This window comes from Nipponia nippon, unplaced genomic scaffold (assembly GCF_047370975.1).
Source record: "Nipponia nippon isolate SJK-2023a ecotype South Korea unplaced genomic scaffold, ASM4737097v1 scaffold_5, whole genome shotgun sequence".
NCBI classification, from domain to species: Eukaryota; Metazoa; Chordata; class Aves; order Pelecaniformes; family Threskiornithidae; genus Nipponia; species Nipponia nippon.
In genome coordinates, this window is record NW_028262369.1 from 141,255 (window position 1) to 165,290 (window position 24,036).

Below are 24,036 nucleotides of genomic sequence, written 5' to 3' on the forward strand. Positions count from 1 at the left end.
CAGGAGAAGAAAGCACTAGCATGTGATGCACTGCATCCTGCAAAGGGTACTCGAGACCAAAAGTTGCCCTCACACTCCAGCAACACTTTCCTGCACCCATCACTACTGTGCATGTTTTAAGCAGCTGAACTTACGTGCTTCTGCCATGGCACCCTGTAATGGCTAAGGAATCAGTGCTGAAGTTGTACATGTGGCATAGGAATCTCAGAAGATTGACCGTTATGATATTTTCCCCTCTTTTCCCCAAAGAGGAAAGGCCTTTGACAAATCTCTTCAACCAGAGGTTTACTAATATGTATGACTCTTCATTCTCCAAATTCATGTTACACCCTACTGCATCACCAATGCATCTCCTTAAAACTTCACCAAAACTAGCTCCCCTTCCTTGTGCAACCACACGCACTGCCTTTAGGGCAGAGGATAACAATCAAGATGCCAAAGAGGAAATCAAAGATACCACATCAGAAATAATCAGACCACTTCTACAGAAATCCTCTCTATAATAATATTTTTACAGAATGAAACATGAAGGCATTCTTTTTCCCCAACCAGAACATTTAAAATAAGTAGATTATGCACGTTACAATTTAAGGACAGTTATGAATCCAGACAGTGCTTTCTCCTCCGGTTTGCTACAGAATACCAATCTGGCTATAAATACTTCTTAAGGGATCGAAATGTGGCTGGCTGTTTGCACTGGTGCCAGCTAACAGCCCTGCCAAATCTACAGGCTTTGCTGTTATCACCAGGAAACATCTCATCCAACTTTGTTTGCTGGTCAAGATTTGACAGTTTATTTTGTCTTACTTGCCTGCGACTTGAGTGTCTCCCAAAAGAAGCCCAAAAATCTCCAGAAGCATCTTTATTATCAACAGCTTACCACCTGAAGCAAGAAGAACTGCAGTACTGCTGCTGAATCACAGATGTTAGAAGTTCAGTTCAATATGATTACCTGGGCCAACTCTGTGACTGTATCTGCATCCACGGTGGACATATCCACATAACACTTCCCTGGGCGAATCCCCTGCAACACTCCACTCGGACCAAGTACCAGCTGTGGGGAACAGAAGAGCGGTAAAGCAATAGGGTGTCTGCAAAGAAACTCCAATCCTGCAGGACAGCAGTTCAAGCAAGTCTGGCACTGCAGCGGTAGACTCCTAGAGCTATATCAAAACCTACTCCCCCCAGGGATTATTTTTTCAAAAGTATGATTTTTGTTGGGACATTTATTTTTACATAGCTGCACTGCCCAGCACCTACAATGACCCAGGCTACCACAGTTAGTAGGAATCAGAACTGGTATTCAGTGACTGTATCTTGTAGTCTAGCTGGTGGAGGAAAAATAAGAGCTAATTCTTACATCCTTTGCTGCTTTTGGATCTGATACACAGGCAAAGGTGATGTCACAGGTGGAGACAACTTCAGCAGGGGTTCTTCCCAGCCGTGCCCCCTCCTGGATGAACAAATCACACTGCAAAAGTCACAAATCCAAATGTAAGAAAAATTAAGTACAGAGCAAATGGGTTCTCTAGCATTTTGCTGAAACAAACTCTGCTGCTGAACCCAACTCAAAAGGAGTCAGGCATATTAATTACATAGCAACTGGGTTGTCTTCTGTCGGTTTGTGTAAACAGACACAGAGACAGACAGACATACACACACAGACACAAAAAAAGGGGGGGGGGCTCTTTTGCAGCTTTTCTGAAACCTCAAGTGAAGAACTTCAAAAGAAAGACACAGGAAAAGAGCACGCTTAGGTGAAATAAGAGATTGAATGTTGTGGGTTTTTCAGGAGACATGAGGGGAAAAAACATGGTAAAAAGACATAGCAAAAGGTGTTACTGGATGGTAAACAGGAATATGCACAGCTGAGACTGACGTGTTTTAGTGGGCTGCTGATTCAAAATCTTAGCTCCTTCTTACCCTATCCCCTCATACCATCCGTGTTTTGCAGTTAAAAAAAAAAATCTTTTAATCCCTTTTAACAAAGTAACCATGCTGCCCTTCTTGCCTTTGATATTCCACAATATCTGAGTACCACATCTCCCCCAGTTACCCACTTTTCCTCCTCCACTACAAAAAATAACACTAGCTAGAATGTAAGTGTCATATAAGCTCCATTTTCACTTTGAATACACCTATAAAAACCTCCTCATTCCGGTCTTATGACACAGCAGGTTTTCAACAGAACCTTTGTTACCGCAACATGAACAGCACAATGGATGTATAGATGAAACTGTGGTCACGCAGTGCATCTTACCACACCACTCCTACGATCAGCTCCCCAGTACGTGGTCTTTTTGTCCAGCTCCATGACACAATGACTTGGCTATCTACATCAGCAGTATTTCCAGAGGCACTTTACATTGCGTTCCTCAACACATATACAAGGTTGTAATTTTTCTGGCAACTCTCTCGTTTCATACAAAATGGCAACAGGGTGGGAACTATTCACATAAGAGTGACCATACTAGGAAAGACTACACCTTCATCTAGTCAAAAGTGGCCACCAACAAGCATCTAGGAAATAATAATAATAGAACAAGGTGGCAAGCATATACTTGTATTTCTTTGGCATCATCTCCCAAGCACCACCGATTGGTGACTCCAGGCCTTCTTGAGCTAGAGCTAACCAGATGTTTAGAAAAGGTTAAGTATCACCTGTACCTTAAGCACATGCCTACCTTCTCAGCAGTCCGGTTCCAGACAGTGACAGTGTGACCCATCTTCAGTAAGTTGGAGACAATGCCACTTCCCATCAGGCCAAGTCCCAGAAATCCTATCCTGAGGGGAAGAGATAAACATTAATGCAACAGAAAGCAATTGGTGTCAGCCTCTTGTGGTCTTGAAATGATGAAGAGCAAATCCTGGAGCATCACCAGAAAAAAAAAAAAATCCCAAAACCACAACAAAACCAAACATGTTCCACTGTAGCCACAGCCAGAATGGGCAGATACTGAGCTTTAAAAGCAAGCTGGTATTTATTTTGCTTACGAAGCATCCCTAAATTTCCTGAAGAAAGTCTTTAGTCTGCTTCAGAAGACTACCTAAATATTAAAGGTTTGGTGGTCTGGGTTTTTTTTGTTTGCTTGGGGGTTTTTTGTTTGTTTGTTTTGTTTTATTAAAATTGCTGCTCTTGTGCTTTCTGTTGCCAGCCACTGCCTTATTGAAGATAAAGGGAACATTCAGAGATCAGCAGGTGCTTCTTTAATTAAATCTTCTGATTTTTAAACTAAGTCACATGTACAATGACTTGCTTACACTATTGAATGATACATTACAATCTTTATTTTAATAAAGCCCAGCAAGGACTACTGGGCTAAGCATCACACACAGACCAAAGACCTAGTCGCTGCTCTACAGCTGTGATTTTGGACAGACACAGAAAGAAAGGAAGTAATAGGCCAGTACAGGTCACCATGAGCGACAATACAACAGTCCCAGATACCAGCTGCCTTCCCCCATGTCCACCCCCCCGCCCCGCCGCTGGCAAGAGTTTTGCTCCCCCCCTTCAAGAAAAAGACAACGCACTAACAAGTTCCATCCCTACAGTTACCTGCAACAGGAATTGCTGCAAGGATCCTTTTATACATCATGCAGCTAGCTTCATACCAAACCCACAGCTCTAGTAGGAGATTCTGAAGTGTTCAGTTACACATCTGATTTAACTTCACAATGAAATCTGCCTGGCAATTCCCCAGTTAATTCTTCAGAATTAGCCACACTACAGATGCGCTGTGGCTTTTGCAAGCCACCTGCACTCTCCCAGCTAGCCATGCTGCCTTTTGTTAGAGCAAACTAACTTAGACAGGTCAGAGCAAGTCACTACAGGCTCCTTAAACAGCCCAAACAAGGTCCACCTATTTTCAAGTCTCTAAAACAGAGGAGATATTCTTTCTCTCCCAACCCACCTCTGAGCCACGCTTTCCTAAGAGACTGTTTTACCTGAACAGCTTCATTGTTATTTTGGTTCCCCTGGAGTACAGCTGAGAACTGACATCCCATGAGAACGACCCCAACGGCAAACAGCAAGCTGTGGCCTGAACTCAATTTGAACAGAGCGGAAGTTACAGAGTGAAACAGGAAGCTCAAGTTAGGCTTCTCTCACTCTAGAAAGGAGAAGGGGGATGTTAGAAGAAACCAGAAAGCTCACGTGCTACAGAGCAAAGCTCTTGTGCTGGGAGAACACGCCTCCCTCTTCCTCTTGTCTTCTACATGCTCGCGATTAAACAACCCCAGTCAACTGCCAGGCACTACTGGAGAAAGATACCTTTTTATCTTTCTGCCCCATACAGCGTTCAGAAATACTGCTGCTTAATGTTCTGCAGTATGCCCTACAGGAAAAGGGTGACTGCAAAAAAGCCCTGAATTGCAAATGTATCCAGGCCAGACCTTATTCTGAATTTTTCTACTGTACAGCCCATTTGTTTTTAGCTGCCTCCCCCCCCCCCCATCCCCTCAAATCAGTTTCACACAAGGACAGAGGAGATCTGTAGTTAGAGGGAAATGTTAGGTTTATTTATTCTCAGTGACAAGCTGGATAATGGCTGCACGTATGAGCTCGGAAGGAGAAAAAGGAAGGGAAATGGCTGAAGTGCGTTGGAGATCTTACTTTTTGTCTGTAGGCGTGATACTGCCATTGACTGCTGTGCTGTCTGCTGCCTGGATGGAGGTGGATCCTGTTTCCTGGGGAGAGGGGGCAGGGGGAAGAGGGGGGGGGGGGGAAAAAAAGAAAAAATAGAGTGCACAGCTCTGGAGGAACTGCAAGTCCACATGACAGCAAGGAAAATCCATCAAAACCAAGATTTGCCTTACCTCTTCACAAACCTTCAGCTTCTTTGTGATGGCTTGATAGCAGACAGCTGGCTGTATGGAGAAGACAAAGCATTCAGGGGAAGGACAGTGCTGATTTGCTCTGCTGAGCAAACAGACCATATCCTTGTTACATAGAAACAGGCAGCTCACCCACCCACCACCATCTGCGGAGCAGGAAAACTCTCAGGCTTCCCTCAATGGGAGAAAATAAAACAAAAACCTATTGCAACATACTAAGCTCTTCCTTTCCCACCCTGCTCCAGCAATTCAGCCTGTCTTCTGATACAGGTACTGCAAACTCCTTCCTGTAGCTCCTCTGTCAGGCTCCTCTAGAGGCAAGGATTCAGGGCATCCCTACTTTCACATTTGGCCCAAAGAAAACAGAGACCTCTAAAGCCTGCCATAGAGCACCTTGTCTCATATCTATGCTCAGTATGTCAATGCAGCTGCAGAAGCAAAACCTTCTTGTTAATGTGAGAAGGCACGTGGCTTTCAACAAACGTTAAGGTGAAGGCTGCTCCTTCCCCTGCTGCTTATTGTGAGCTTGTCTAGATTAAAACCGTTAGCTGCTCTTAATCCTTCTGGCTCTGCCCAGATCCTCAACTAGATAGAAATCCTTTTTCATTTAATTTGATCTTTCCTTTTCCTCCTGATGTTCACTGCTGAAGATAAAATCCTGCAAGGCTTCTGACTCTCAGGAGATAAAGTGGCTACATTTTACATGGAGCTTTTCTGGTCCTGGAAATTCTCCTGTCATATTCAGTTAATTGACAAGTTCATCCAGCTGAAGGAACTGGTAGGACAACCAAAGACAATCAAACAACAAGGTTTTTAAACAGAAAAACAGCTTTTCCTACCCCTCAATGTTCAAGCTACAGAATTTACTACAACAGATCTGTCAAATCCTGGTGCTAGATCATCTTTAATTACTTAAACTATTCACTGTACTCAATGCTAAATCATTCTAAACCTTCAGGTTAGGAGAAAATTGAACTACAAGATTGCACGTGAGAATCTAATTGCCGCTAGCTCCCAAAGAACAGAATTTCAGAGCTCTTTATGCATACTCCTTGTACTTAGTCCCTGCAAAGGGCAGGATGCCAAGCTAGACAGACCAGCAGAATGATCCTGTCTGCCGAATCCTCACCTTCTCTGTCTGGCTCAGCAGGAAGTGATGAAAGTGTGGATCACTGTCCTTCACAGGCTACAACGAGAGAAAGTACATGCTCAGAAACATTCCCAGAGAGTCACTGAGCAACGACAGCACAATTTCCTTGTTCTCCCAAGCTGCATGAGAACAATAGCTTAAGGTGGAAAATATATAATGTATCAGCTCTATCAAGCAGCCTGCTTCAATTAAGCAGTTTATATTGTGTTTCATTCTCAAAACCAAAGCCATTCAAGCCAAATTCCTCATTTTTGGACATCTGTAGGAAAACCAAAGAAAATTATGAGCAAGATTGACATGGGAAGAAGAGATCTCATATCCCACTTCTTCCTCTTCCCAAGGGAATGAAAACACTTATTTTCCAGCTTCCAAGGAATTCCTTAAAACAACATTCTAGGAATTGGCTTGAGATTACACCTAGCACTGTTACATGCTAGGCAAACCCACATTAACAGCAACAAGGACTGGAGGCCCAGGTATCTCACTTCCCCGATGAGCACCATATGCGCTAGCCTAGAGCCACGCTGCTTTTACTCTGCTTTACTGACCACTTATTTATGCACAAAAATGAAAGGTTTCCAAAAGCTCCTTACGAGGGAAACCAAATGAAACCCACCCCATATGATAGTATCCAGACAGGGAGAGACTATCCACATCATCTCCTTCAGTTTTGGGAAGCCTGTCCCAGAAATACTTTTCACAGAATCACAGAATGGTTGGGGTTGGAAGGGACCTCTGGAGATCATCTAATCCAACCCCCCTGCTAAAGCAGGTTCACCTAGAGCAGGTTGCACAGGACTGCATCCAAGCGGGTTCCGAGTATCTCCAGAGAAGGAGATGTGCAAAAATGAGTGCTGCAAGTTAAGTGTGAATCTGCAAATGGTTCCACAAAGACTGAAATCTCACTTCCCAGCATACTTCTTAATTGCCCAGGATATTGCCTAGCTTTGTTACACTACAGAATGACAGAATGAGAGCTTCTTATTTTGTTCCTATGGGGGGAAGAGAAGTTCTCGCTATCTTACAGTCCAGACAAAAGGTTCCAGATTTGCTTCCACAAACTCGGTTCCTAGATCGCATATGTTGTAAAGTTTCTCACCTCACTGACGCTTGGCGGCCATTTAAATCCAGCCACTGTTCCAGTCATCACTCTCTTCACTGTACTTGACTCTGGAATTGTGAGGTCCTGAGGAGACAGAAGGAAGATCAGAAAGAGCTTACAACCTGGCTCAGTGGCTGGCCACAGCACGTTGGTCATATGAGCACACATACAGAGTTTTGAAAAGCACTACAAATGCCTTCCATTTCATATGCCTTGCATGAAGAGTTCATATTTGAACACACAGCCTATTACCAACACAGGTGAGCTGAAGAAAACATGAACTGCCAATGAAGGAATTCAGTCACAGTTACGGCTTCTGGGGAATCCATTCTTCACATCTAAGAGGAATCATTGCACTTGTGTAATCATGCAAAGCACAGAGAAGCAAACAAACACACTTGATCCAGCATTTTCCTCTGGTGGATGCAAAAAGCCGAACAAATGGGTGAAGAGCATCACCACAGTCAGATGTCTGAAGTCTTCTAATCCTCCACTATCATAAAAAAGTAGCCTACCTGTTAACAGGAGAACCTTCAAAGCATGAGGCTGATAGTCACATCTGCTCAAGTTTGCAGAATCCATGAGACAGAAACCGATATGTGGACTGCCCCATTCACTCAAAAGGCCCCGATTTGTAATGTCATGATAATACTTAACGCATCAGGTTTTTTACTGTTGAGTAGATTAAAATTTATCTTTCTTATTTCCCCAAGATATATACGTTAAAATAGGTCTTTATGCTATAGGTCATAGACATATGTTATAGACATATAGGTCTTTATGCTATAGGAAGAGAATGTACAGGACTTCTGCATACTATGCGTTATCTTCCTGAAATGAGGGTCCAGAAATGGAATCACACTATCTCCCCTGCAATATTACTTCCTGAAAATGCACAATATACCTTAGTGTCCATGCAGAACCACAAGGGAAGAGCACTCTTTGCAAAAAAAGGCAAGAGCAAGACTCCTGGAGGTAACCCAGATTGATGCAACTGTTTCATCTCTTAGCAGGGACAACTTAGACATCAGTCTCCAACCTTAAAGTGTCATTTCAGTCTAGGGAGAGTCTTGCACACTAAAATTCTCTCCTTAGAGACTATGCTGCTTTTTCAACTGGCGAATCGTGGATGAAGCCTGCTCCGATACCTATGAAGTCATGTTGGACCTTTGAAAATATTCATAAGCTTAAAAATGAGAGTATTTGAATGATCATGTATGCCTACAGAGCATTTCTAGATAGAGCACACCTCTGCAACAACTAGATCCTTGAATTTTGTGCATCCTTATTACTTGGAAAGCCAGAATGTGGACTGTGAGGGGGCCAAAACCCCCAAATCCCAACACTGCAGCAATTCAGAACAGCGACATAAATGGTTTCTACCCTAGGGCTAAGAATTTGGGGAAATTATGAGAATCGGGCAAGAAGACAACAAGATTTTAAAATTATTTCACAGGCTGAAAAATAGTATTAAGGCAGTACTGTTGTATTTTCATGGCAATTTCTTTAATTGTCAGTACATCACTACCCAGAAGCTATAAGGCTAGTTTCCTACATCAGCCTGCTTGTTTTCATGGTCTGTGGCCAGACATTTATCACAGAGCTGGCCATCTCTTTGTGATAAGCTGTTTAAAACCATTCCGCTTGCAATTTGCCAGTAAAATAATTTCTGCTACCACAGTTAACTCAAAGCACTCTGATGCCCTGAGGTAGCTAATACAGTAAAACCTAAGCATGCAATGTGTCAGCACGATCAGAATTCTCCCAGCCATTAGTTTTGATTAATTTTGGAATTAATCTAGCTCAAAGACACAAAAGTATTTTGCAAGTAGGAAAAAAGGCCCCGTGGCTTATTGTAACAGGAATATGCGAAGATACAACATGCTCATAGCAAGATGCTTTGAAGGGCGAAAGTATGTTGCTGGTAAAGTGTTCTCCTGCATCAGTCAAGTCACAAGTTCTGTAATTATTACTAAGAATCCACAAATACGCATCCATTCCTCCCCTCCTCCAACTCCCCCCAAAAGGAGAAACTGATGGGCTCTGCTGTACAGCCTGATTTAACGGAAGCTGACTCAAAAAAAAAAGCGCCATTATTTCCTTCATAGCTACCATCTGAGATGATCAGCTTCATTTTATTACATCAAGAAAGAGTCTGCTGTTCAACCAGTGAAGGCCAATCCATTCACAATTTTGGAGATGAAAGACTACCATCTTGACTTGCATCCTGAAGTGCACTGAAAGCAAAGATTGTGAAGCACAGCATAACGTGATCCCTTTGAAGCACAGGTGAGCAAGCAGGCTGCAGCATGGTTTATCAGCTGAAGTCTCCCAATGGTCTTCACGTGTAGTCTCTGATGGAGTACGTGCATTGTAATCGTCCACTGAAATAATTATCCATTTGGAAAAGGAAGATCTGGACCACAACAGTGAGTTCCACAATAAATAAGAAGGCTGGAACTCTAGATGAGGGTAGACAAAGTACTGGTGGCTATAGTTGCTGCCACAACATCCAGAAATAACAGAGAAGTAATGGGGATAAAATAATAATGCTCCAAGGTCGGACCTCTGTAACGGAGGACAGAAATATATCCTATAGTACAGAAGCTGAAATGAATACAATTAATTCTTCTGGCGGATTCCCCAGGCTATGAGAGTTTCTTCTTTAAGCCCTAGCCCTTAAGAATACCCCACCCTCCCTAAGTACTGAGGGCAAAGTTGAGTGACTACTAATCACTTAATCATACAAAGTAGATGAGATGGGAGAAGTCAGGAATCAGATGAAGACCCACATCTCTTCACTAATCCTTCCCACACAAATTGAATTTGAGGGATGGCAAGATGAAAGGTGGAGTCTCATGATACAGTTCTCAAAGCCCTCTCAAAGATATGAACAGAGCCACTCAAAATAACTAACTGGTAAAAATTACAGGAAGAATCAACAATATGTTTGCCAAAGGTATCAGGCAGCCAAATGGTCTAGAAGTAGTAACACGGAACAGCTTAGAAAAACCTGATACTGAACTGATTCTTCCTGCTGGCCTGTTAGTCAAGGTGCCAGTCAACCCTAGAGTGCATCTGCAAAGTCCACAGGGCACTGGCGGACATGCACAACACAAACCTTCTCATCCTTGGGCGGACGCCCCCGCTTTCGGGGGCTCTGATCCTGGGCTCTTTTCAAAGGTGATTTTGATCCTCTCTCTGACGATACAGAAGAGACCCTCTTTTTTCCTTCCCCTGTGCCCTTCTTCAACTTCCCTTCAGACAAACTGGCTTTGCGTTTCTCTTCACCAGCAGATTGCTTGCCTCTTTCTTCACTGGAATTACGCCGATTCTTCTCTTCATTGGAGTTATGGGAAGACGCCTGAGAGATTACAGAATAGAAGATGGTAAGGAAAGAAGAGGAGAGCTGGAATGATTTTCATGCAAAACCAAGGATGTGAAGGACCCTGTGCTGATTACTATCAAGCAAAACAACAGCACAGTAACTTGAAAACTAGATACTTGTTAGCCCTTTGAAGTCGGTGAGTGAAGTTCCTGGTTAGTTCTCCTGCAAAAATACATCAGTTTAAGTAAGCGGTATCAGAACAGGCCACTTGAAGACTTGCTGGGAGTGCGTGCAATGTGCACTTCCAATATACTAAAGACAAGATTAGCAGATATCAAATTCTAGCCCAAGACTTAAGACTGATTTCTCAAGTCATCATAAGCAGATCAATTAGCCTCTTCAGTTTCTCCATCAGTTTAACAACATCTTTTTCCCACCAAGCAAGACTGAATGGGGAAGAAGAGAGAATGGGGGAAAAAACAAAACAACAAAGGAATGAAAACTAACCCCTCCTCAAATTGCCAGAGGCAACAAACTCCTTTCACATAAAAACGCATCTGACCATCATTCATGCCAAGACTTGTTTTGATGCACACAGTAAAAAGGAACCCACTCACCTGGTCCTTGCCTTTGGTTTTTCTAAGAAACTCCTCTACAGCATCCACAGCTTGCTGGAAGCGCTTACCCTTGTTAATCTTTATCATTTCCTCTTTGTGAGGGTGATAAGGCTTCAGCTGCTCCACTTTGATCCAAGCACTAGAAACCAAAAAACCAAGTTAGTTATATTCTCCAAACAGGAACTTTCTCAACCATCCCACTTTTAGAAACACAGACACACTTTTTTCTCCAGAGCAACTGATGATAGCAGCCCAAACTCACTTCCCTTCTACAACCTGAAGGGGCGTTGTTTAAGCATTCACCGAGAACTTTCTTCTCGCACTTTTACTTGGTTTGTCTCTCAAGTTTTATATCCTTTCATGTTAGCAGTGCTCTGCTCTAAGCATTATTCATATTCTCTATCAGCGAGACAGCTTTTTGATGTGATCATAGGTACTTGTTTAGAACAAAGGCAGTCTAGTGACTGCTCTTGTATCACCAGGAGGAATATCCACAATCACATGCCTCCACATAAGGTAGCCAATAATATGAATCTGCTCAAGAGGTTGTTGAAAGTGGAGGCCATATAACAATTCTAAGCCATCAATCCCTTGTTCAAACATACTGTGCACACACAAGTGTCTGCAAAAAATGGAGGAAAAAACCCCAAAATTACGTATCTCACAATAGAGCTGACCACAAATAAAGAGAGTGCATACACCACAGCTCATTGCTGAACATAGTTCTGATGTATCTTGATATTCTGTACGAAAACAACATTTTCACTTTTGAGGAAAAAAAAAAAAAGTTTTCTTCACTGTTGATATTTTAAGAGAAACTGGTACAGTAACAGAGTATTAACCTAACTGCAGTCCTATGAGGAAACTCAAATGACTTCCCTGTTTCCACTGCTGCTAAATAGGACTTCTTGACATTTACCAAATGGTTAAGTGGTCAAGTACAGGGGGACAACTCCACTTTCCTTCAGGCTGACAAGCTCTTCTACCACTCCTTCACTGAGGCTTTGGGGAATGCCTTTGCTTGCAGCATTCCTTGTGGTGCTCGCAGATTAGACTACCTTCCTCTCTCCCCAGATTCCAGCCCAGGCTTATCAGCCACACTGCTACAAAGCTATTTCCATCCTACTGAAAACAGACTTGTATAAGTTTTAGAAAAGCTCTTCCTGAGCTAGCACGTGCTTCTTAGCATACAGCAGCCCAGCACACAGTAAAAACCAGTCAAGCTGATTTTCCCTGGTTGCAAAACATCTCTATGTTACAAACACCAACTAGCCATGATTATAGGTTTTAAATATTCTCCAGCATGGTCTAGCTCCTGCAAGCAGGTAAAGTGGTTTAATAGCTGCCTTTTCAGACACTGTAAGCATCATGTCATACAGCTAAACTGAACATAAAGGTGAAAATAACAACAACAACAACAACAATAATGCTTTGCTGGATCTTGCTTGTCCTCTCTTCACGAAGTAGTAAAGCCCAGTAAACTCTTTGAAACTTCATGGAGATCTTTCTCTTCACTGGCATTAGCCATTGTCTGTAGTCAGGAATCAACTTGCTTAAGGTAGACTGCAACTTTTTGGGTCACATTTGGAGAGATGAGGCCTCCTGCTAGAACTGACCACAGAAAACGCTAGCATCCTTTCCACACTGCCAGTATAGCCTACACCATGATTCCACCTTAGCCTGGAAGCAGAACCCAGTACTCTTTTGCACGCAAAGCTGAATCCTTTTGCTTAGTTTACACCTTCTTCATAATAACTGACTTAACATATTATAATGAGTCAAATCATTACTTTCAGACTAGAGCCTGCCATCCAGCAGCTATTCAGAGAACCCCTCCTAGCTGCCCAGACTACATAGTGAAACATATCTTAAAATTCACTTATACTGTAAAGCTCTTCTGTGTGGCACTCAGTGACAAAGCATCCCTAGGCACTAGACAACATCAGCTCATGAGAAGGCTTGCCATTATGTATATAAAGGAAACACAATTTTGGTGTACATTATAATAAAGCATGTTAACCGTTGTTGCCGGATTTGAACTTCTAAATAAAATAATTATTTTTCTATCAAAGCATTCTCTTAGGTTTCTGCACATCCTATCCCTCCTCACTGCACATGTTCATTAGCTTCCTTTCTCATTACTTTTCCTTTGGCAAGTCCGAAGCACAAAGCTTTCTGGCTCCTGGCTTCAGAGGTCCCTCTTGGCACTTGTGATCCCCCAGGACAAAGAGCTAGAGATATCAGACAAACTAGTTTAAGTGAAAAACAGTCTTAAATACTGTCTCAGGGTTAAAAATAAATAAATTAAAAAAACAAACAAAACCAAAAGTCTTTTCCTTTCCAGTTTATCCTTTGTGTGTCACCTACCTGGACAACCTTCTTTAAGATACGAACATGTCTTTTGACACCAGATATCCATAAAGCATTTGCGTGAAATGTTTCAAACACTTGAAAATGAAAGAACTTTCCACCAAACAAAATCATTCATGTTTATACACAAGATCTCTCCCTGTTAAGCGATAACCTCAAAGCCAATGGAGGCCAATATTTAGGTAAGAGGTCCCTAGGATGCAATGTATAAAAGGAACTACTATTTCTCTCCTGACTCAGCAATGAATTAATGCCCTAGAAAAGCATTAGTGACATTACATTACTGAAGATGTCATATTTAAGATTAACTTGTATTCATACTGCTGCAGAGAGTCATCTGGTATCTCTAAAGAATGGACTAGATGTAAATGGAAATAGATGTTAGAAAATACATGAAATGGAGATACATGTTAGTAATGGGTTTCTCTGCTCATTTCTCCATACCCTTCCTCATCCCCTTGAAAATATCATTCTTATAAAACCACTACTCATGTAAAATCCATGTTATATTCATGAACAATAATCAAAACTTAGAATGCTTGTAAAGCAGAGGCAAGTAAGAATGTGACCTGGAGCTGCGTGGAAAACAGTGGCACAGAGGAGATGCAACCAGAGATACCAGATTCAAATCCATTATACAAGCTTAGCACAGGCAAGGAGACCTTAAAACCCCCGACTTGCTAGCCACTCTCTTCCAGTCTAAAGACATCAATTCTTAATGACAAATTGGAGAAACAGAAGCAGAAGAATATCCAGAAATACTCACTTTTTGCAAGTCTTACAGTTAGGGATGGAAAACAGCGGCACTGTGTCTCCAAATTTCTATTACTTACTACAGTCTGGGAAAAATTTCATAAAGTTTTACACTGTAGCAGTTTAGATGCCCACACTAAATGCTAGCACAACCAATTTTGAAAGTCAAAAGAAAACTGCTTGGTTATTTACAAGCCCAGTGTGTGCAAGCACACAACAGAGAAATCGAGACGGGTTTCCTGCTGTTAAAAGGGAATGCTCCGATATTCATCAGTAAAACAACTCAAATGGCTGCACTCTGGAATTTGATATGTAGACTTCTTAATGGAAAAAACAGAAAAATGACCACACTAGATTAGAATAAACGTCCATGCAGCTAAAAGGAGTGGATACTTAGCAAAAGAAAACAAGCAGCCATGCAATACTGAAAGAAATTCTAAGTATTAGGTTTTTCAAATTTGTGCAATAAAAAAAAATTGCAGAGTACTTACACATCCAAAGGTATCAGTAAGAGGTAGGAAAGTTTTGACTATAGTAATTTTCAGTTATAGCACTCTGCCTGCAGAGATGTCTAACGACATTCCAGCTGGCTCTGCTATACAGCAGTACTGGCTAGAGCAACATAGAGCTCTGCATGGGATAATCTGCCTAACTGAGAAACACCAGCGATGTAAACTAACCCTCTCTGTCAGCTTCGGCTATACCCTCTGGCTCCTCAGATTGCCAAGTACCATGTTCAACACCTGGCAAACTTTAAGCAAGTGTTTTTTAATGTCAGGACCTGAAAGAACATTTTAGAAAGATTACATCCAGAAATTTCCCTCTCCTTGAAAACCAGGGAGAACAGTGGCAGAAGAAGAGGGTAGGTGGTTTGCATCCCAACAGGATATGGAGGATGGTAAGGCAATGAGTGCTGCGCTAAAATCACTGTGCATGATGGAAATAGGCTGCAGATTATTATACTTATCTTGGATTGCAAGCTTCCTCCAATTTTTCCCTAATATATCAAGTCAGGAAGTGCCCCTTGACCCCACCACGTTTAGTGAGACTGTTTAGTTTTGTACTGATGCTTCAAAGAGGTGCTATGAGTAAGAATGGACTGCTCCAGCTTCCTATTAAGACTTTGATATACATGACTTGCAAGACCATTTGGCTATTACAGAATATCTAAGGGGGGGGGCAAAGATGGTGGAACGGGAGGTGAATATGTGTGTTTCTACACATATCTCTGATGACTGCAGGACCCTCCTATGAAATGTAGTAGAATGATACCTTCAAATCAATGATTTTTTTTTTTGTTTTGACAACGTCATAGAATCATAGAATCGTTAAGGTTGGAAAAGACCCTTAAGGTCATCGAGTCCAACCGTTAACCTATCACTGCCAAGTCCACCACTAAACCATGTCCTCAAGCACCACGTCTACCCGTCTTTTAAATACCTCCAGGGATGGAGACGCAACCACTGACCTGGGCAGCCTGGGCCAGGGCCTGACTGCCCTTTCGGTGAAGAAGTTTTTCCTAATATCCAACCTAAACTTCCCCTGGCGCAGCTTGAGGCCGTTCCCTCTCGTCCCATCACTTGTTACCGGGGAGAAGAGACCAACCCCCACCTCGCTACAGCCTCCTTTCAGGTAGTTGGAGAGAGCAATAAGGTCTCCCCTCAGCCTCCTCTTCTCCAGGCTAAACAACCCCACTTCCCTCAGCTGCTCCTCCTAAGACTTGTTCTCTAGACCCTTCACCAACTTCGTTGCCCTTCTCTGGACACGCTCTAGTACCTCAATGTCTTTCTTGTAGTGAGGGGCCCAACACTGAACACAGTACTCGAGGCGCAGCCTCACCAGTGCCCAGTACAGAGGCACCATCACCTCCCTGCTCCTGCTGGCCACACTATTCCTGATACAAGCCAGGATGCCATTGGCCCCCTTGGCCACCTGAGCACACTGCTGGCTCATGTTCAGGCGGCTGTCAACCAACACCCCCAGGTCCTTTTCCGCCAGACAGCTCTCCAGCCACTCCTCCCCAAGCCTGTAGTGTTGCATGAGGTTGTGCCCCAAGTGCAGGACCCGGCACAGCCTTGTTGAATCTCATACAGTTGGCCCTGGCCCAACGACCCAGCCTGTCCAGGTCCCTCTGCAGGGCCTTCCTACCCTCCAGCAGACTGACACTTCCACCCAACTTGGTGTCATCTCCAAACTGACTGAGGGTGCCCTCGATCCCCTCATCCAGATCATCAATGAAATGTCGTAATGAATTCCCAAGCAGGCCATGAAACGTAAGAATATTTTGAACTGGATGAAGCACACCAAGAAAGACTTATAGGCTATGGGCCTGCCATTATATTAGTTCTAACTACTAAAAGCAATAAATGCACGTATACAGCAATGTATAAGTTCTTACTTATATATACTTACTCCAGTACTTGACTACTGGAACGATCTACAAAGATTTCCTATGACAAGACTGTAACTTGGGAAACAAAAGGGGATCTTAAAAACTATCTGAAAAGCACAGGTAGAAACACAGGTAGGAGGTCAAAGTTCCACTGCTATCTAGAAAGACTAAATTAAAATTGCTGTTTATACTCCCATAATTGGATGTTGTCACATGCTTGCCAGGTCTACGGGCAGGAACCATCAACTCTTCTTGATTTTAGATGAAGAACCCTTTTAATGTGACTTACTCTGAGAAGAGACACTCAGAAAAAGAACTCCTAGGCAGACTAGAAAAATCTCCTTATCAATTTGGAGAACAAGTTAATAAGAGACATTACATGAGTATGTGCATCACAATTAAGGCAATCGCTTAGAATAGAACATGGATATTATATTACTACTATGAATATCAACGTGGCTTTCACCATGGTAAAGCACAGGCATACTTCACAGTTTAAATAAATAAGCAAATTCTTCTTCCATGGGCAGAAAATCCATATCTTCCAGAAAACCTATTACTTTGAAAGTGACAGAAGCAACTAACTCCACCGATACAATAAACATAAGGAGCATAGAGCTCAGTAGAAACTTTATCAAAAGCCAGGTCTTAGAGTACACTAAGATGTGTACTCACTCATGCTCTCACTTTTATGTCTTTGGCCAAAACTACTTACAGCCTTCCAGTTAATGTATTTCCTTAGTCACTGCAGCATTGCACTGGGTCAGTAAGTATTAGTATTCCATTCACAGGTAAATAAACGTGCATTTTCTTCTGTGCTGTATCCTAAGCTATTCAGGACTTCACAAATAACCAAAACCTATCAATATACTACAGCAATCCCACTTCCAAACTCATCAGTATGTTTCTATTCACCCATCCACTCCTCTCAGATGTATGCACACCAGTTCTTACTTCCAAGCACCTTTCTCCTTAATTTTTGGTATGGCAGACTAGAGCCACTTAAGTCAGGAGGAAACAATTTTTAACTAGCCTGAAATGGTGGCATTTCTGGCCACAGCAGTCACCTGGGAATCTTCAGAAGAAGAAAAGACGATCGAGTCTGAGACTGCCTACCCATCGACAAACTGGCTGGCAATGACCCTCAGAAGTTTGTGAGAGGGTTAGTTTATATTCAGATCCTCACCTGTTAAACCTTGACAGAGTAAGGCAATAATAGAAGAGCTGTAAAAATGGATCAGTGGTACAGTAATGTCACCTTACAAACTTCAAAGTGGCAGAAAGAGCGAAGTGCTAGAAAACAGAAGCAACGTGCACCAGAATATCAGTATGAGTCAGTGCACTCATCACACCACGGACTACAGTCAGTGATGGAGCTCTGCACCCTCCTATTTGTCATGCTGTTCATAATGTAGAGTGGTTACATTTTGTCAGTTATGTATTTCCACTTACTGTTTATACACACCAGAAAAAAGGTATTTGTGGAACACGTTAGTTTACTTGCACAAAGTAGGTAAAAGGATTTTTTTCTTCATGCTCACATTTGAGGTGAAATAATTTAATTTTTTCCTGATTTGGTTTGTTGATTATGCTCAAAGGTAAGAATTTTCTCAAGCAGCACACTGGTTAGAACAGCACAGTTCTAATCAGCACACTCTTTTAAAGTTCCAAGTCAGGACAGAACAGGCACACAAGCTTCTCTCTCTTCTGTCTATCAATATTATTTTAAAAGAAGAACAAAGGGGACGGTATTTATTTCTATTTGATTTTCAGGTAGGGTATGCCAGTCAAAGAGAGCAAATTTCTAAATCATGATTACCTAGGAGGAAATGATTAAATTTCACAAGCTGGAGGTGGGGTGGGGGGAGGGGGAGACAAGACAACGACCACACTACCTCACTGTGCCAGACGACTGGATTTTCCCGAGCCAAAGCTCTAGAATCATGTAATAAATCCCAATTATTTTGCAGCTCTGAACTCTTCATTTGCAATCATGCTGCTAATCTCAGCTACAGTACCCCAGACATATGACCACTTTTTCCAAACTTGTCTTAATAAAAAAAAATCTCTGTATTTGATTCAATAACATGAAATACAAGAATTGAGAACAAACAATCAGGATAGAAACAGTCAATCTCCTCAACTTTTAGAACTTGATTAGCTCAAATAACCATGTTTAACAACAACGCCACCACCAAAAAACACTCTCTGCCCTCAAACCAACCTTCACCTGTCTTACATTACTAGAGATCCAACAAATGTTCCTATTAGTATGCAGCACTTAATTCTACTCCATCAAGTTTAGACCTTGGTTCTTAATGGAAAATGATTTTTAAATGTTGAGCAAAAATAATTTAGCACTTGAAAATAATTTCCTTAAAAAACATCCATTAAACGGTCTCAGTTCTTGTTATCTTTTTTCCAAAAAGTAAAGGGTTTTCTAGTCTTCCGCAGATATTTGTAATTTTCTCCCTTACTGCATGACTTAATGCAAAATATCAGAAAATAAAGGGAAAAACTGAAAAATCAGCAAAATAATTTTCAGTTTCATGAAATACTCAAGTTTTTGGTTTTTTTTCCAGTTTGTAAGTATCTATGCCTAAGATAACTATGATTTTTGTATGCGTATTTCTAATCAATAAATTCTGCCTTGCAAAAAGGTAGTCTGCAACAGTTTTGGCTTTCCTATACTGTAAAGTCTTCCCAAAGCACAGCAAGAATGTTTTCAGTCACCAGGTATGACCGTATGTTCTTCTACGAATGGCAAGTATATAGCTCTTTTATTTTTCTGGCAGAAAAACAAATGAATACTCTTAGCTGTACCTTTCTCATACATGGTTACATGCTAAAATCTAACCCAGTCACGTCACACCAACTCCCCTAAAAACGGCAAGCTACCAAGAACTTTCCTTCACAGAGGCAACTAAAATTCTAACATGATTGAGTCTGTAAGTCTTTACAGTCTTCACACACCCACATGAGCGGCTATAGCATGCAATAGTAGTTCAATTTTTTTTGCATGTAGATCAAAGACAATCCTTTGCAAAGCTACGCTGCACTGTGTTAGTAAACATTTCTTCCATGAAAGATCCATACAATATGGCACAGCCTTTTCACCAGATGAAAACAAGCAGGTACATACTGATCTTCTGTTCCAAAAAACTTCACAAAGAAGCACTTTTTTCCACGAGGTTTCTTCAAATCTTTAGGTGGATTAACAATCTGAAGGTGATTAGAAGTGAAAGTTAGAAAGCATGTAATGAAAATTTATACTCTGTGGTTTTACTGTCATGTGTTACAGCTATTGTAGATTTTTTTTTTTAATCTGACTAGGAAGAGAACTTGAATCTGTTATAAGTCTTTCAAGTAAATATGTATTTCCTTAGACATGGGTATGCTGCAGCAACTGAAAAAGCACCCAAACTCCACTGATAACATCACTACATTCTTAGTGAGGTTTTCTTCTCCCTATCCAATAGATAAACTAGTGATCTTTTTTTAAAATTTAGAAAGCCAAATGGCATTAATAAAAGTTTGTTCCACTGAGATAAATTTTAAAATTTACATTTAAAGCTTTGTCTTTACTCCCAGAATAGATTGTTTATAAAGTCTAAAATATTAGTAAAGAGAAAAGCTGTCATTCAGTTACACAGGTGACACCTGAAAGACTGCAGGGGAGCCTGGACTTGATGCAATAACCAGAGTGAAACCAAACATTTATGATTGTCAGTCACATTGACAACACTTTTCCCTGCCGCATGCTGTTATCTCAGCATGCTTAGTCCTCATACCTACACCAAAAATAAAACCAAAGTTCATTCAGAGAAGCAGAAATAATAAAAATGGCACATGTAATTATTTTTTTTACTCTTTTTGGCCTTTCATCAGAAAAAAACCCAACCAAAACAGAAGAGAAAGTTTAACTACTCCCTATGCCCAGAATTATTATTCAAAAAACATAGATCCAAAACAGTATCTTGAGAAGCCAGACTCTTTATTTCTATTATTTAACACAACGCATTTAAGCAATTTACTATGGGAGGAAAGAAACCTGTCTTGCAGAAAGTGATAGGGATTAAATAACTAAATCTGGGAAACACAATCAGTTCCAGAGCTGGATGAACTGCTCTCTGTTGCTTTTCATTCCATCTGAACTAACAGCTGTTAGTGACAGGCTGAACTTCTAGATCAAATAAAGCACTAAACCGGTTCACAGTTCAGATTTGTGAGGTTTGTATTTAAAAAAAAAAAAAAAAAACAACAAAAAAAACCCCCAAACTCAAACAAAACCCCCAATATTAATCTTTAACTGAAATGCTTTCAAGCAAAGCTTTCTCTGTGCAGAGGAAAAAAGCAAAAACAAAAAACCAAAACCCAAGAAAGCAATAATAAAAATAAAAACAAACCAAACCTCACCTTTCCTGGCCATGGAGGATACCGGCCCAGCTTCCCCCTAGAGAAAAAAGAAGGTATTAGGCACTAGAACGAGAGAAAAAACAACTATCCCATGTCTACCTTTTTGCATTACATCATATTTTTCATATTAAGAGAGTTACAACTTACAGTCAAAACCTACCATGAAAGGCAAGACGCCCAGCTGACACACAAGCATTATATTGTTAGATACCTGCACCTAAACTAAGCCTCTGAACAGTCTGCATGAACTCGCTGGACTACCAGAATTTAAGTGAACAGAACAGCAGCAGCATAGCTACTGCCCAGAAGATACAGTGCTATAGCGCTTATTGCTCTTCTAAGACTGGATATTCCCTCACAAGGAACTGAAAAAAGTGTTGATGAACGCAATCCAACCAAAGTTCAGGTTGGTAATTTATGTCCATCCAGACAGAACAGTCTAGTGAGCAGAGCAGCCACCAATTTCCAGCTCAGAGAGCCAAGATTCTTAGAAGTTCTCACAGGAACGCATGAATGGCAGGACCCCCCGAACAGGTGTTGCATTATCACTTTCTTCAGGTGCTCACCACCGCAGGTAAGAAGTGCTAAAGATATAAAAGAGCCATAAGAAAGGCAGAAAAGTTTATTTCCTATGGTTGCAAATGTTTCCATTACGAAAACTACACAAAACTATTTCTTCACAGAGGAGGAAGAGAAACATTAGTCTTAGCCCTCAGCATGGTGGCTTTATTATAATCTTACCCTTGTCACTCACTTGGGCTGCAGTACTCTCACAAAACCTTATCAGTCATTGTCTTGCAAGAGACTGGCAAAGAACCTGTGGAGCCTGACAGCTCCCGAACCAAAAATTCTCAGCACGTGGCACTGCAGCCCCTCCCGAGATGGCAATGTTACACAGACAATTCAGCAGCAATGGTCAGGCAAGAACACTGCCAAGAGCTGTAACCATGACCGTGTCTCATATTCGATGCTTCCATTCTTGTACTGAACAAGACATTCATCAAAGCCTTTCATATGTTACTGTCTTATTGTTACAGTTCTTCTGCGATGGCTCTAGGGATAGTACCTGTCTAGGTTGTCACGTACAAAACTAAAGCAGGATAATCTGCATTCCAACACTGAGAGCACTGCACTCCCCAAATCCTTGTTTGAAGGAAAATTGCTAAAAGGAACCAATCTTTACTTACTTTGCTATATAAATTAGACAACTTCACAGCACTGTCAATTTTTCGGATGAGAAACTGCAGTTGTCACAGCCTGGAGCACGCGCTTCTTTTTATCTGGGATATAAATATAAATGCATGCACTTGCGTGTTGGGGATTAGCTATTTCTTGCAAGCCCTAGCAGGACACCCTAGCCTATCAAGTACAGGAGAGCCTATGCACTTAAAAATCAGCGCTTACAGGGCTCGATGGAATCCCCTCAGTTCTCCTGATCAGGAAATACAAAACCACAGCTGACTGTTTGAGGGTAAAACTGGAGCGACAAGGGGAAACGGCTTCTGTAAGCTTCAACAGGGACATCCTAACCTGCAAAAAACTGCTGTTTTCCCGGATTGGTGTGTTGCTCCATTAAAGCATTGCCAAGAAACGGTATCGTTGCTCTCCCACAACACCTACTAACTTATTTATGCCCCTTCTCACCCGCCTTGGGAGGAGACCGTGTTTCCAATCGAGCCCCGCAACGATCGTCCCTCTGTCCCGCTCCCTTCAGCCCCCTCCATCTTACACAGGTTCTTTTATGCGCCGCCTCCCGTTAGCCTCCGGTGCCGGCCCGGCTGAGAGCCGAGCCCGCCTCCCCTCGGCCCGCTCCAGTGGCCCCGGATTGCCTCCCGCCGCCGCCCCCCGCCCCTCCTCACACCGCCCCCGGGGGACGGCGGCGGCGAGACCCGCCGCCCGGGCCGCGGCCCCGCCACCGCCTACCCTGCCAAGCCCCTCCCTCCCCGCAGCCGCACCCTGGAGTCCTCCGCGGATACGGGGTAACAGTGCTCGGCCCGGCCCGTCTCGGCTCCCGCCGCGCCGCGTTCCCCTGGGCCGGGCGCAGCCCCGCCGCCGCCCCGCCTGCGCCTCCGCCGCCACAGGCGGAGCCTCAGCCTCGTTCCGCAAAAGGCGTCTGCCCCGCCGTCCACCACCGCCCGCCCGGCGCCCGCGGCCGCCGCACTCCGCCCCGCCACCGCCCGGCCTGCACCGCCACTCACCACACCAGGTCTCCGAGCCTCAGACTCACGGCCGCCATCTTACCGACAGAGCCACCAGCCGCACCGCGCAAGGTCTGCCGGGACAGGACGGCACCCGCCGCGGGGGGAGGGCAGCGGCAGCGGGGATTGGGCAGCCCCCGTCACGTGGGCGGGCGGGCTGTCACCGGCCGCTCCCCCGAGGCGTGACTGCGGCTGCGGCGCCGATTGGACGCGCCGTGCCGTGACGACGCCGGGCCGGCGCGGGGCGGGGGCGGGCCCAAGGCGGCGGCGGCGGCGGCGGCGGCGGCGGCCCCAACGCGGGCGCCTGTCACCGGTTCGCCCTGCCCGCAGCGGCTCGGGAGGAGCCGTCGAGCAGGAGAACTTTGTGCTGAGCACATCGGGGTAAGTGGTCGTGGCGGTCAGGGGGTCGCTGCCGCTCTGCCAGGCCGCTCCGGTGGGGGCCGCCGCCCCTGCTGCCCGCGGCGCCTGTGTTTGTGCCGGGGCTTCCTCTGCAGCCGAGGGCGCCGTGCCTTGAGCGCGGCAGCAAAGGTCTCTCCGGCACCCCCGCAGTAAGGGGGCTTGCTTTAGTGTGAGATTTCGCCTGAAGGAAAAACAAACGAAGGATCCTGTTGCTGCCCAAGACGCCTCGCTGCCAGGCTGCCGACTCCTCAGGGCGCCTGGATACCGGGAGACATTTGCGACCTGCACTCGTATCTCCGAGTGACCCCCTTCGGCCAGGTCCTAGCCTGGCGGTAGGGTTGAGAGCACGGTTTGCACTCGCTCTCCTGCTGTAGTAGCCAGGAGATGCTGCCTCTAGCCAACTGCTGTGGAGTTGCAACAGTTTTTCCTGACGACGTGCTGTGTCTGGTGTTGCCCTTCCTCTCTGTGTCTGACTAAG

General features: G+C 43.4%; 1 protein-coding gene across 5 annotated transcripts in view; it reads right to left on the reverse strand.

Annotated features, from left to right (window-relative positions):
• GLYR1 (glyoxylate reductase 1 homolog) overlaps positions 1 to 23,272 on the reverse strand; it is a 28,678-nt gene extending 5,406 nt beyond the window's left edge. Inside the window, exons 1-13 of one of the 5 annotated variants that reach the window (XM_087734545.1) lie at positions 23,160 to 23,221; positions 22,149 to 22,241; positions 20,962 to 20,998; positions 19,688 to 19,767; positions 11,031 to 11,169; positions 10,207 to 10,449; positions 7,083 to 7,169; positions 5,963 to 6,019; positions 4,816 to 4,866; positions 4,613 to 4,686; positions 2,685 to 2,784; positions 1,361 to 1,471; positions 953 to 1,054 (exon numbers count right to left, since the gene is read on the reverse strand). In XM_087734545.1, coding sequence (XP_087590671.1) covers positions 953 to 1,054; positions 1,361 to 1,471; positions 2,685 to 2,784; positions 4,613 to 4,686; positions 4,816 to 4,866; positions 5,963 to 6,019; positions 7,083 to 7,169; positions 10,207 to 10,449; positions 11,031 to 11,117 — 912 coding nt within the window. In that variant the 5' untranslated portion in view covers positions 11,118 to 11,169; positions 19,688 to 19,767; positions 20,962 to 20,998; positions 22,149 to 22,241; positions 23,160 to 23,221. Of the gene's footprint in view, positions 1 to 952; positions 1,055 to 1,360; positions 1,472 to 2,684; positions 2,785 to 4,612; positions 4,687 to 4,815; positions 4,867 to 5,962; positions 6,020 to 7,082; positions 7,170 to 10,206; positions 10,450 to 11,030; positions 11,170 to 19,687; positions 19,768 to 20,961; positions 20,999 to 22,148; positions 22,242 to 23,159 lie in introns of all 5 variants that reach the window. The other 4 variants (XM_087734544.1, XM_087734543.1, XM_087734547.1 and 1 more) reach the window with 4 other exon arrangements.
• Between the last annotated feature and the right edge of the window lie 764 nt (positions 23,273 to 24,036).